The sequence below is a fragment of the Apteryx rowi genome, unplaced genomic scaffold (genome assembly GCF_003343035.1).
Source record: "Apteryx rowi isolate R43461 unplaced genomic scaffold, aptRow1 scaffold_0, whole genome shotgun sequence".
In the NCBI taxonomy this organism is placed as follows: Eukaryota; Metazoa; Chordata; class Aves; order Apterygiformes; family Apterygidae; genus Apteryx; species Apteryx rowi.
The window spans coordinates 11,982,355-11,995,324 of NW_020447195.1; the positions used below are offsets into that span (position 1 = coordinate 11,982,355).

General features: G+C 67.1%; 1 protein-coding gene across 1 annotated transcript in view; it reads left to right on the forward strand.

The window, feature by feature from the left end:
- The first annotated feature begins 1,668 nt into the window (after nt 1–1,668).
- TGM2 (transglutaminase 2) overlaps nt 1,669–12,970 on the forward strand; it is a 12,345-nt gene continuing 1,043 nt past the window's right edge. Inside the window, exons 1-11 of the mRNA XM_026085599.1 lie at nt 1,669–2,071; nt 3,509–3,688; nt 4,987–5,229; nt 6,429–6,547; nt 6,857–6,985; nt 7,128–7,305; nt 7,945–8,080; nt 8,181–8,284; nt 8,421–8,660; nt 8,837–9,109; nt 12,843–12,970. Of these exons, the coding sequence (XP_025941384.1) occupies nt 2,062–2,071; nt 3,509–3,688; nt 4,987–5,229; nt 6,429–6,547; nt 6,857–6,985; nt 7,128–7,305; nt 7,945–8,080; nt 8,181–8,284; nt 8,421–8,660; nt 8,837–9,109; nt 12,843–12,970 (1,740 nt within the window). The 5' untranslated portion in view covers nt 1,669–2,061. The remainder of the gene's footprint in view (nt 2,072–3,508; nt 3,689–4,986; nt 5,230–6,428; nt 6,548–6,856; nt 6,986–7,127; nt 7,306–7,944; nt 8,081–8,180; nt 8,285–8,420; nt 8,661–8,836; nt 9,110–12,842) is intronic.

The following is a 12,970-nucleotide window of genomic DNA, read 5'->3' on the forward strand; positions in this document are numbered from 1 at the left end:
GAAAACTCCCAGCCCCTGCTGCCACCCCCCCAAAAAGATTCAGGAACCACGGATAAATCAAGGGACAAGTGACAGGTTTGGGTTTCTCGTTTTTAAACAAAAAGCAGAAACTTGGCCTGAGAATAAAGATGGTGAAACAATGAATTCTTCCTCAAAATCTCTTTTTTTTAGAAAAGTTTCGGAGCACTTTGCCCCGAGGTTTTCCAGCGAAGCCGTTTATCATCTCTCTGCCTCGTCATATCCGAAGGCGCCTCCGTGTTTTGGCTCTCGGCAGTTCCCAGAAACCGCTGCCCTGCGCCTGACTCGCGCGGGAACCAGCACCGCCGCCGGCACCGGCCGAGCACGTCCAGTGAGTGCCGGCGAGCGGGAGCCCCGGYGCGCGCGGTGCTCCGGGCACTGCGGGGCAGCCGTGCCGTGCTGTGCCGTGCTGGTGTCCCGCCGCGCGGGCGCAGGTCCGCGCTCGCCCCTCGCCTCCCCCCGGCAGTGGCATTCCCCAGCTCCGGTGCCCGGCGTTGCCAGTTCCGGGAAACCCCAATCCGAAGTCGCATCCCTCCAGCTGCTGATGGGAAGCGGCCCCTCTCGGCACGCTTTGCCCGCCACCGGCCTCTCCAAAGTCATCGCTCCGAGCCCCCCCCGCACCGGCAGGTCCAGGCCACTCGGAGCCTCCGGCGCCCGGTGGAGCGCTGCTCCCGTGGCTCTGCCGGCACATCGGGAACGCCCGCGGGAGGGGACGGGAGGCGAGGCGGGCGGGCAGCAACGCGGCTCGGAGGAGCACACTGTCCCTTTTCACGGGCTTGTTTATCCGTCTGCACAAGAGCCTGAGTCAGGAGGTGCCGGCGGAGCGGCCACGGGCTCGTCCTGACGGCTCATCCCGACGGCACACACCCGGAAAGCAAACAGCCCCGCGGGAGGGCAGCGGCCGGCCGGCTCGGAGCAGCGCCAGGGCAGGGGCAGGGCGGCTGCCGGGCGGCCGCAGCCCCGTCTGAACACCTTGAGCAAACGAAGATGAGTTATTCCGGCAGTGCAAACACCTCTTTGGCTGAGATTCCTGACACTCGGATGAGGCCTCCACCGCCCCGGCGCCCACGGGATGCYGGGGAGCCACCGTCACCCTTGTCCCCGCAGCACGGTGCCGCAGCGCGCGCAGGGATTTAACCGGAGGCAGCTCCCGAGCTTTCCCTTAGCAAAACCTCCCGCCCGCAGCTGAACCCCCTTCCTGCCCGGACAGGTTTCCGTCCGCTCCCGCCATCAGCTTCCTCGCGGGATGCCTTGGGTTTTGGGGTGCCGCCGCCCCCGGTCGTGCCGCACGGGTGCCTCGGCYGCGATGCCAGACGGGACAGGACGGAGCGAGACCCCCGGGGCAGCCCGGTCCCTGCGTGCCACCTCCGGGCAGGCGCCGCGGCTTCCCGGGCGCAGCATCCCCTCGGGACGCGCTTACGGGAAGGCGAGCGGTTGCTGCAACCCGAGCGGCCGCGGCCCTTGCCAGAAGGGCACGGAGATAAGGGGAAGAAAACTTTATATGGAGAAAGCATTCCTCAGGCTTCTGGCACCTCCGCGCGAACGGCACGGCCCCTCTCCTCCCCCCACGCCTTTTTTTTTTTCCTTTTTTTTTACTGGGCGAGGTTAATAGTTTGCTCCGGAGGCGGGAGCGCGCGGAGGCTGGCCGGCGAGGGGCTGCGCGCCGGGAGCGCGCGTGTGCGAGCGTGCATGTGTGCATGTGTGTGAGCGTGCATGCGTGTGCGAGCCCGCACGGCCGCTGCAGCCGCTCCAGCGCGCGGCTGAGCCCCGACCAACTTTTTTTTTTTTTTTTTTTTTTGCTCTTGTTGTTTTTTTAAATAGGTGGGACCCGAAGTGCTCAGTTTCCTGGAAATTCCGTTTTTCCTTTCTCTCCCCGCCGCCACCGCTGGCCCCCGGCCGCGGGGGTGTGTGCGCTGCTTCTGCTATATAAGCAGCGGAGCCGCGAGGYCGGGAGAAGGGCGGCAGCCACCGGTCCCGCACGGCCCCCGCGGCGCAGACCCCGACGCCGAGCGACGCCGAGCGGCCGGCCCCGCGCTGCGCACCATGGCCGAAGGTAAGGCTGAGCCGGGGGCATCCGGGCGCCGGCGCCGATCTGCTCCCGCCTGCGCCTCTGGAAGCTGCCCCAGGAGCCGGGCGAGCGCGGTGGCTGCAGCGAGCACAGCCCGTGCTGCTCGCGGCGGGCTGCGTCCCCGTCCCCCCGCAGCCGCCCYGCTCCCCGCGCGCTGCAGCAGTGCCCGCGTTCGCAGGGTGAAAGTTTTGCACCGTTTAAAGTGCTCGGAGCTGCCCTGGAAGACGGCGCTGAGAGCCGAACTAAGAGCCCGCGCTTAGGGTCTCGCCCCGATCTCAAGGAGACTTTCTGGAAACCCGCTCAGGAATAACAACGCTCCCAGGCCCGTATCCAGGGCGAGGTGCCCTCCGTGGCCACGCTCTGCCCACACTCCAGGGCCCCCGGACCGGCCAAACCGGCCTTGCCCTTGCTGCTGAGCAAACAGTCCCCGCTCCTGCRCCAGCTCTCCCCGCACTGGGCACCGGGACGGCGAGATCGGCCCCCTCCCTCCAGGGTGGCCGGGAAGCGGGATTTCCTCTTGGCTCTGGGGCCGCGAGCCCAGGATCTGCCCTTGCACCTGCCACGGCCCCAGGGCTGGCAGCAATCCGAGGGGTCGAGAGGCGCCTGTGGATGGGGCCCCGTAGCCTCGCTCAGTCGCTGGCGGGCGCTGAGCTTGCTCCATGCTCGCCTGCRTTAAATGCTTTTGCTTATACTGGCAAACAATCCGTCTGACTGCGGAGCATTCACGGGTCACCGGCCTGGGCCGATGATGGATGGCATTTCATTGCACTGTGCTGCATTGCACTACACTACATTGCATTGCATTGCACCACACTGTATTGCACTGCACTGCATTGCACTGTGCTTCATTGCTCCAGCACGGCACCCGGGATGGGGGGCACACAGCAGCGCGGCCCCCAACAGCGGGTGCRCGGCTCTGCCCACGTGTGCCGTGGCTGGGGGACAGGAGCAGGCAGAGCGAGCGCCCAAGGCCGGGGATCRACACCTCCTTGTCGGCCTCTCCCATCGGTTGCAGCCGCTGAGCAGTAAAGCCGCCTGGAAGACTTCTGCTMAGCCTTGCCGAGGCTCAGAAACCCCCTCGGGCTGCTCAGAGCTTGGAAATGCTCCTCGCCCAAATGCACCACAGACCGGCTCAGGGGCCCGCAGCATCCCGAAAGCACGCGGCATCAGGCCCCATGCAGGGCTCATGGGCTGCAGCTCGGCGGCGCAGAGCCCGGGCAGGAGAGCGGCGTTTCGCCACGGGCTCCACTGGCCGCGGCTGCCTGGCTTCCAGCAAACGCCAGGGCTCCGACATGGGGGACGGGGGGGACGGCGGTGGCCACCCAGCGCCTGCTCCCGGGTCCCGCACCCGGGCGCTGCGGGGGCTCAGCGAACGCCTGCACCGGCAGCACGGAGCCTCGCTCAGGCGGCGCCTTTTTGCAGAGCTGGTGCTGGAGGCGAGCGAGCTGCACTGCGAGCGCAACGGCCGGGAGCACCGCACGGCCGACATGGGCTGCCGGCAGCTGGTGGTGCGGCGCGGGCAGCCCTTCGCCCTCACGCTGCGCTTCGCCGGCCGCGGCTACGAGGAGGGCGTGCACAAGCTCGCCTTCAACGTGGAGACAGGTAAGCGCGGCCGCGGCGGGCTATCGCGGTCGCGGGAGCGCGCGCCTCTTGCACGGCCGCCGGGGCACCACCTCCCACTGGAAGGAGGGCAACGGCACCGTGCAAAAACGGAGCGGGTGGTTTTAGAGCTGGTGTTTTTAGAGAGGGTGTTTGTTTTTAGAGCGGGTGTTTGTTTTTAAAGTGGGTGTTTTTAAAGCAGGTGTTTTTAGAGCGGGTGTTTTTAGAGCAAGTGTTTTAAAAGTGGGTGTTTTTAGAGCGGGTGTTTGTTTTTAAAGTGGGTGTTTTTAAAGTGGGTGTTTTTAAAGTGGGTGTTTTTAGAGCGGGTGTTTTTAGAGCGGGTGTTTTTAGAGCGGGTGTTTTTAAAGAGGGTGTTTTTAGAGCATGTGTTTTTAGAGCAGGTGTTTGTTTTTACAGCGGGTGTTTTCAGAGCGGGTGCGCTGGGGGAGCCCGGCTCGGGTGGCCAGTCTCTCCGGTGGGAGATGCCGCACGGCCGCGTGCTCCGCGGGGGCGGAGGGGACAGGATGGGGCGGTGGGCAGGCGGGCGGGCGGCACCCGGAGCTGCCCGGGACCGGCCGCATCCGAAGGGCCCGGTTAGCTCAGCCCTCCCRAAAGGGCAGGGGAGAAACCGTGTCACGCTCATGAGTTCATGAGTATTTTTGGTGACTCGCCTGGCGCCCGCCCGYGCTGCGGGCCGAGGGCTGGCGGGGCCCCAGGAAACATAGCGCCTCGCCCCCTTCCCGGCGGAGCCGCGGCCGGAGCGGGCTCGGTGCAGGTGGCTGGGACGCGGCCAGCGCCGCCGCCGGGCTCCGCCGTCCTCGGCCCCGGCCCCGCAGGCGCTGATGTCATCGCTGAACCGGGGAGGTTTGCAGCAGCCGCCGCGGCTGCGAACCCTTCGCGGAGCTCCGGCCGGCTGCTCCRGGCTCCCTGCTCCAGCCGGGGCGGCAGCGGGACCGGCGCACCCGCGGCCGCCTTTGCACGGCTGCCTTTGCTCGGGGCTGGGGATCCCGGGAAAGTCGCCGTGCTCCCGCTGCTGCCCGCGCCCCTCGGAGCCGAACCCGCGCCCGGCCCTGGAGCAGCGCCGGCTGCCCGTGCCGCGGCATCCGAACCTCCCCGGGATCCCGCAGGGCTCCGGCCGCGTGCAGCCCCGGGGCGATGCCGCCTCCGCTGCCGCGGCCCCGGGGTGCATCYCGCGATCCTGCCCCTTCCCGAGCGGGGGCACGGCTCAGCCCCGCTCCCACGCTGCCCCAGCGAGCCCGAACGACGGGGCGGCGGGCGCTGACGACCTCCTCGCCCGGCAGGACCCTGCCCCGCGGAGGCGTCGGGGACCAAGTCCCGCTTCCCCGTGACCGACTTCCCGGACGAGTCGGGCTGGAGCGCGGTGGTGCAGGAGCAGGACGGCGCCGCGCTGTCGCTGTCGCTCTGCTCGCCGCCCGGCGCCCGCGTCGGCCGCTACAGCCTCACGCTGGAAGCCGCCACCGACTGCCAGGGCACCAGCTTCAGCATCGGCGACTTCGTGCTGCTCTTTAACCCCTGGCACCCAGGTGAGCCCTTCGGCCCCCCCCCCGGCTTTGGGGCACCTTGAGGACGGAGGTCTTTCCAGCAAAGGCGAACGTTGGGATGCTCCCAGCGCCCGCCGGCGTGCCCGGCTTCGGGACCGAGCCCCGGCCCCCCAGCAGGGACCTTCGCTCCCGATGGCGGTCGGGCAGGCAGAGCCGGCATTGCGCGGTTYGCCTCCGGGCAGCCGCGCTGGGACTTGCCCATCGCTGCTGTTCGCCTCCTTCCTCCCCCCCCCCGCGGCCGGAGCCCCCGGCGCTGCCCGGCCCCACGCTCAGCCCCGGCCCGGGGCAGATGTTTGCTCAAACCAGTAATTTCCTGACGCCCCGGGCGCTTTGTGCTGACTCCGCGGAGATAAGGGCCGTAGGAAGCATCACTCACCCAGGGCGGAGCTCCACACTGGGGGGGGGGGGGGGGGGGGAGATATATATATATACACACACACACTTTTTTTGCCAAAATTATTCCAGTAAATGGCAATTTTTCTAGCAGTAACCTCTGGGTGAGCAATAGGGCTTTAATTGTCTTCCCAGCCAGCTCTCCCGGTCCTCAGTGTTCATTTCTCAGACCTGGGAGGTTTCCGCTCCCAGGGAAAAACCCAGCGCCATAAAACAGAAGGGAAGTAAGTAAGAGAGAAACAAGTAAAGAATGAAAAACAAAAGCCCTCTGACATGTTCACATCAGCTCAAATCYAGATAAGCTGAAATTCTTCAGCAGCTTTTTCATATGACAGCARTCCTGGCCCCTTGCTCCTCTTGCTTCATTTCCCACCAGACTTTTTCATGGAAAACTGCTGCGGTGGCCTGGCATGTCCCCAGGCCCGGGGAGGTGGTGCGGGGGGACAAGCTCCGGAGCCGGGGCAGCACCGCCGGGGACGCGGCAATCGGGGAGGGCTGCACGGGGCAGAGCTGCCCTGCCCTCCCCATCCCCACCCCCATCCCTGTCCTTATCCCCATCCCCATCCCCGTCCCTGTCCCCATCCCCATCCCTGTCCTTATCCCTATCCCCATCCCCGTCCCTGTCCCCATCCCTGTCCCTATCCTTATCCCCGTCCCCATCCCCATCCCCGTCCCTATCACCATCCCCATCCCCATCCCTGTTCCATCCCCATCCCTGTCCCATCCCCGTCCCCATCCCGTCCCTGTCCTGCCCCGTCCGTCCCCGCTAGCTCTCGCTCTCCCCGCAGAGGACGCGGTCTTCCTCCGGGACGAAGATGAGCGCTGCGAGTACGTGCTGTCGCAGCAGGGCCTCATCTACCAGGGCGCTCGGGACTACATCACCGCCACCCCCTGGAACTTCGGCCAGGTGACGCGCGGGCGGCCCCGGCCCCCCGGCCCCCCGGCCCCCGGCCCCGCCAGGGCGCCCGGCACCCCTCCGCGATGCCCYGGCAGCTCCATCGCGCGCGGCGCCACGTGCCCGTCCCCACGGGATGTGGCTGCCCCATAGGATGCAGGTGCCCAGGGGCAACCGTGGGTGCCCACAGCCCTCGGAGGAGCGGATCGGCGGGATGGCGGGATCCCCCCCTTCGTGCCGCGGGGCGACGCTCGCGTTAACCTCGGGGCGGGCGGCAGCGCCGGCTCCGTCCATCTCTCACGCCACCGTTTCCCGCGCCAGTTCGAGGACGACGTCTTGGCCATCTGCCTCAAGCTGCTGGACGCGAACCCCAAGTTCCTGCGGGACCAGAACCGGGACTGCTCCCGCCGCAACGACCCGGTGTACGTGGGCAGGGTGGTGAGCGCCATGGTGAGTGCCGCGGCGTCGCCGGCACCCCGCTGCCCGGCGCGGAGAGCTTGCAAAGCTTTCGCGAGCCGGCTTGGCCCCGCGCGCCGCGGCACGGCGATCCCTCCCGTCACCGCCGCCGCCGCCGCCGCCTCTCGCCCCGCAGGTGAACTGCAACGACGACCGCGGCGTGCTGGCGGGGCGGTGGGACAACAGTTACGAGGACGGCACGAGCCCCATGGCCTGGATGGGGAGTGTGGACATCCTCAGGAGGTGGAAGAAGTTCGGGTGTCAGCCCGTCAAGTACGGCCAGTGCTGGGTCTTCGCGGCCGTGGCCTGCACGGGTGAGAAGCGGCGCTTCCCGGCCGCCCCTTCCCGTGGGAACGTCGCCCCGGCCGCCGGTGGATCCGCGGGACGCGGGGCCGGTGCAGCGCTGCAACGCCTGCGGCCGGAGCTGGGGAGCTGCCCGAGCCCGCGGACGGCACCGCCGCGCAGGGAGCCGCTGGGGCCCGTTGCACCYGCCGCAGCGATTGCTCAGCAGCCATGCTCTCCGTTACTCAATTTATCAGGAAACTGGGGCAGGCAGAGGGTGGGGGGGTGATAAAAAGCCCCCGGGGCTTTTTGCTTAGCTCTGCCGCCCGCCAGGGAAAGGGGCCCGGCGACAGGGAGGCGCTGGATTCCCGGTGCAGCGGAGGGAAAGTGGCCCAAGGTCGGGTTTGCACTAACGTGATGAATCCGCGGCGGTGCAAGGAATTCTGCCGCTGCGGATGCAGCCAGCCGGGCAGGGGAGACGCAAGCCCCAGGCTCCCCCGGGGGACGGCGTGGGCACATGCACGGCTCGGCCCTCGGAAGAGCGTCCGCCCTGGCTGGGCTGCGCTTTTCGCACCGCAGCGTCGCGGCTCGCCGGCGGCGGGGGAGCGGGGTGCTGCGGGCGGCGGGTGCACCGAGCGCGCCTGGCCTCACGGCGCCCCGCCGCCCCGCAGTGCTGCGGTGCCTGGGCATCCCCAGCCGCGTGGTCACCAACTACAACTCTGCCCACGACACCAACGGCAACCTGGTCATCGACCGCTACCTCAGCGAGACGGGCAAGGACGAGAAGCGCTCCAAGGACAGCATCTGGTGAGCGGCGGCGCGGCGGCGCCGGGCCGGTGATGGTGGTGATGGGCGGCGGTGGTGGCGGCAGCAGCCCGGGCAGCCACCAGCCCTCGCTCCCGTGCAGGAACTTCCACTGCTGGGTGGAGTCGTGGATGAGCCGCCCGGACCTGGCGCCCGGCTACGACGGCTGGCAGGCGCTGGACCCGACCCCGCAGGAGAAGAGCGAAGGTGCCGCGCCGGATGCTCCACTCCTCCTTCCTCCGGGCGATCTCGCGGACGGCGTCCGCCCCGCGCGGTCCGGCGGCACGACGGGGTGGGGGGGGGTCTCGCTGCCGGTGCCGTGACGCCGAGTCCTCTCCCGCAGGGGTTTACTGCTGCGGACCCGCTCCCGTCAAAGCCATCAAGGAGGGAGACCTGCGGATGAAGTACGACATCCCCTTCATCTTCGCCGAGGTCAACGCCGACGTGGTGTACTGGGTAGTAGGCCGAGACGGGGCCGAGAGGAAGAGCACGCACTCCTCCGTCGTGGGCAAGAACATCAGCACCAAGGGCGTGGGCCGGGACAGCAGGGAGGACATCACCCACCACTACAAGTACCCCGAGGGTGCGGAGCGGAGGAGCGCCGTGCGGCGAGCAGGGAGGGAGGGAGGGAGGGCCAGAAAGCCGAGCGGGGCAACGGCTTGGCTAACGGAGCGAGGACGCCGGGACAGCTCCGGCGACGAGGGCGGAGGGGGCTCAGCGCGCGCCCCGCGGTGACGGCGCTCTTCTCGTGCGCCGCAGGCTCCGAGAAGGAGAGAGAGGTGTTTGCGAAAGCGGAGCACGAGAGGAGCTCCCTGCCGGAGGAGGACGAGGGGTTGCACCTCAAGATTAAGCTGTCGGAGGGCGCCAACAACGGCTGCGACTTCGACGTCCTTGCGGTCATCAACAACAACACGGACACGGCGCGTGTCTGCAGGCTCGTGATCTGCGCGCGGACCGCCAGCTACAACGGCGCCGTGGGGCCCCAGTGCGGCATGAAGGATCTGCTGAACGTGGAGCTGGCGCCCCGCGCAGGTAGGCGCCGACGCGGGCCGCGAGGCAACGGCGGCTTGACAGCTTTGCAAACGCCCTACAGCCGGGCTCCAGGCCAACGGGGGGGGGGGGGGGGGGGGGGGGGGGGGGGGGGGGGGGGGGGGGGGGGGGGGGGGGGGGGACGTTGCAGGGGCTCGTGCAATGGCAGCTGCATCCCGTCGGGAATTGCCGAGCCTGCCAGCTCTGCAGCCCGGCCCGCGGCACGGCACTCCCCGAGGGCAGCAGAGGCACCTTCGAACGGTCGTCTCTCTTGCAAGGGAAGTGCAGGGACGCGTCTCCGCTCCTGGTGTCCTCCTCCCCACGCAGAAGGGATTCTCCGCTCGTTGGCTCTGTTGGCCAAGGGGGCAGTTTCCCGCACTGAGCGGGAGGCTCTGGGGTCGGCAGCGGCCCCAGGAGCCCAGGCAAAAGTGCCGCGGTGGTGCATGGCCGTGCCCGGCTGCTTGTGCGTGGGCGCCTCTCCGGGACTGCGCATCCGGAGACGTGGGCAGCATCCAGCCCGGTGGCGGGCGGCAGCCGGAGCCAGGACTCAGTGCCRATGGGTTTCCGCGAGGAAATGTCGTCTCAGGTGCCAGTGCACGCTGTGCGCTTGCAACGCTTCGAGCGTGCAAATCCAGCTGGGGGTCCCGGTCTGCAAAGCCCTCCGAGGGCTGGGATCAGTGCTGATTCCCCTGGCAAACAAGGTGCGAGCCAAGGAAAGAGCTTCTCTTTCGGCTTTCGGTTTCCMTGCTTCTCCAGCGCGGGGAGAGCGCTGCTCGACGCCACAGCTGTTGCTGTATTCATTTCACTTATGCGACGGCTCGTGGGGGTCGTCAGTTCGAACAGGCTCTGGGTCGGCGTAGCGCAGCAATCCGATATTTCTGCTTAATCCCGCGGAATAGCAGGAGCACCGATGCACAGCCGGGGCTGGACCACGGGGCCGCCCGGCGCCCAGCGCCCTGCCAGCCCTCGCCAAGCCGGCGAGCTGCGCTGGCTGCGGCTCTGCCACGGGGATGCTGCCTGACCAATGCCRCCGCCGGGGTTTTTCCCCTTATTTATCCACCGCTGTGGATTTTTAATCTTTGAGGAAAGGCTAAAGAGCGTTACTCAGGCGGGGGGGCTGGAAAGGCATGAGCAAGCAGGACACGAGTAGCTGCTCTTGCATCCTCCAGCGTGGCCCCCGGCCGTGCTCATCGCCACCCTCGCCCGCTCCCGCATCCTCCTCCGCTTCGGAAACCGGAGCTGGGCCGGGCCGGCGCCCTCGGCTGCGCGTCTCCCTCGGCTGGGCTGCAGAGCCCTGCTCACCCAGCGGCTCCTGCCGGGGCCACAGGATTTTCCCACGGGCAGGGAATCCGGGATCTGGCCCAGGGTTCGCTCCGTTAGTGGAGGCGCCAGGCTGGTGGGAAAGCGGAGCATGCCGTGTTTAGTTGGTCGGATTGCGTACAGCAGCCGTGAGGTTCCCAGCGTCTCCTCCTTGGAAGGGCACCRCTTTTCTCATCCTCCGGTAGTTTTGTCACAGAGCTGTCCTGCAGCGGTCCCAGCACGCAGCGAACCTTGGTTTGCTTTTCTTACAAATTACCACTACTGCTTGGTAATTAAACCAAGTTTTGATTTATGCCATTTTTCTACAGACCCTTCAGGGCTTAGAAAACGAATATGTCTGATGTACCGGAACAGACTGATTTTTAATCTAAGCTCAGATCTGCTCTCCAAAAGGGGCCCGTAACAAACGCAGCATTCAGCTGCGCGCTATTTGTTCAGATGCAATAAGAAAACAACAAACTCGCCCGCTCTTACCAGCACGGAGAGGACGTGGGATGCAGCCTCGGACACGCAGGCGGCTCCGYGCTTGCAGCCTGCTGGAGAAGCTGTGCTGGGGATCACGGTGTTCAAACCGCCAGTCTGCAAGCTGTTCCCCGTCCTTTCCTCCGGTGCCTTGGCTGCGAACCCCGCGGCGCCTCGCCGCCGTGCTGCCTTGCGCGTCTGCCTGCTCSGGGCACCTGCACATCTGTTTCCGTAGCCGGGTCTTTCGTGACGGTGACGCTGCCTGCGAYGGGACACCCGGGCCAGGGCGCGAGGGGCGGCCGGGGGGTGAGCAGCCCCCGCGGGGAACCTGCGGGCTCGGCCGGGAGCCGCCGGGGCCGCGCGAGAAACCTTGACCGGGGAGGTTAGGAGTGCGGCTGCGGCGCTTTGCGCTGGATAACGCCCGGGCAGGGAGCCAGCGCTGTTCCTGGTGCCGGCAGGGAGCAGTGTCCCCAGGGAGGCCGCGGGAGYGCCCTTCCACGCGTTTCCCGGCGGGAATGGGCCGTGCTCCGCGCATTCAGCACGGCCCCGCTCCCAGTCCGGCACAGCCATTTTAAGTCAAGCACTTCCAACATAAACCCAGGATGTATTCTTCATTAACCTAGTGCCTATTTGAAGCAAAAGGATGCGGGAGAACAAACCTCCCCACCTTGCCTACGTGCGYGCTGCTTCTGCCCATCCTGAGGCCGGAAATTATTCCACGTCTGAGAAAAAAAATCTGGTTCCACTTTGGTACATTCTGTCCTCGTCCTCGCCGAGCATTGTTACCCGGCACTTTAGATAGAGCGGGAACCTTTTAGAGGAATAACCTTATCCCAACCTCRCTGCATTAAGCTTGTCTCATCTAAAAGCCTTTGTTGCTAGGTGAAATTCGGAGAAAAGAAAAATGAAAAGCAAAGGGAGAAACCCAAGGACTCGGCACGCTGCGGTCTTTGCAGAACCTCTCGCACTTGGCGTTGGAGCGGAGGAAGCCGGGCTTGGCCGCCCGCCAGCCGCAGCCGCTCCGGGCGCCTCTTTCTCCTGCCTGGTGGTTTCCAGCTCCCTGCAGCTGCTCTCTGCAGCCCCTCCGAGGGCCTTCTCCCGAATTCCCTCATCCGCACAACAAGCTCATCTTGGCAAGGCTCTGGGAGCCTTTGGGATACACGACGCCCAGCCGTGATCCCTGCAGCCGTCCCGCATGAGAGAGCTCGGCATTTGCTGCGTTCACCAGCGTCCCTGCTGCCAGCACCATGCAGGAGCTCGGCGTTCCTGCGGCGGCCGAGGGCCTGGGAACGGCAGTGCCATCCCTGCTGCCGGCACCGTGCAGGAGCTTGGTGTTCCCGTGGTGGCCGAGGGCCTGGGAACGGCAGTGCCATCCCTGCTGCCGGCACCGTGCAGGAGCTCGGTGTTCCTGCGGCAGCCGAGGGCCTGGGAATGGCAGCGACGTCCCTGCTGCCGGCACCGTGCGGGAGCTCGGCGTTCCCGCGGTGGCCGAGGGCCTGGGAACGGCAGTGTCATCCCTGCTGCCAGCACCGTGCGGGAGCTCGGCATTCCTGCGGTGGCCGAGGGCCTGGGAATGTCAGTGCCATCCCTGCTGCCGGCACCGTGCAGGAGCTCGGCGTTCCYGCGGCRGCCRAGGGCCTGGGAACGGCAGCGMCGTCCCCAGCTGCGCGCGGGCGGCAGAAACCGCAGCTGAGCCTCTGGCTCCTCCGGAAACTGCCAGCAATCTCGGGGTTAACAGCAGCTAAATATAACCCCGCTTTTCGGGGAAGCTGTGCGCCGTCGGTCRGGAAGGAGGCACGAAGCCCACCCGTACGCACCAGGCGCCCCGACGCCTCACCATCCTCAAGGGCTGGGAAAGCCGGGGGGCTGCCGGAGGGCGGCGCGGGGCCGGCGTGCCGCGGGGGGCTGCAGCTCACGACCCCCCCTGAGCCGCCACTGCCGCTCTGTCCCGCAGAGACGCGGGTGCCGCTGCGTGTCCTCTACGAGCAGTACGGCGCCCACCTCACCCAGGACAACATCATCAAGGTGGTGGCTCTCCTCACCGAGCACCAGAGCGGAGAGGTGGTCCTGGCCGTCAGGGAC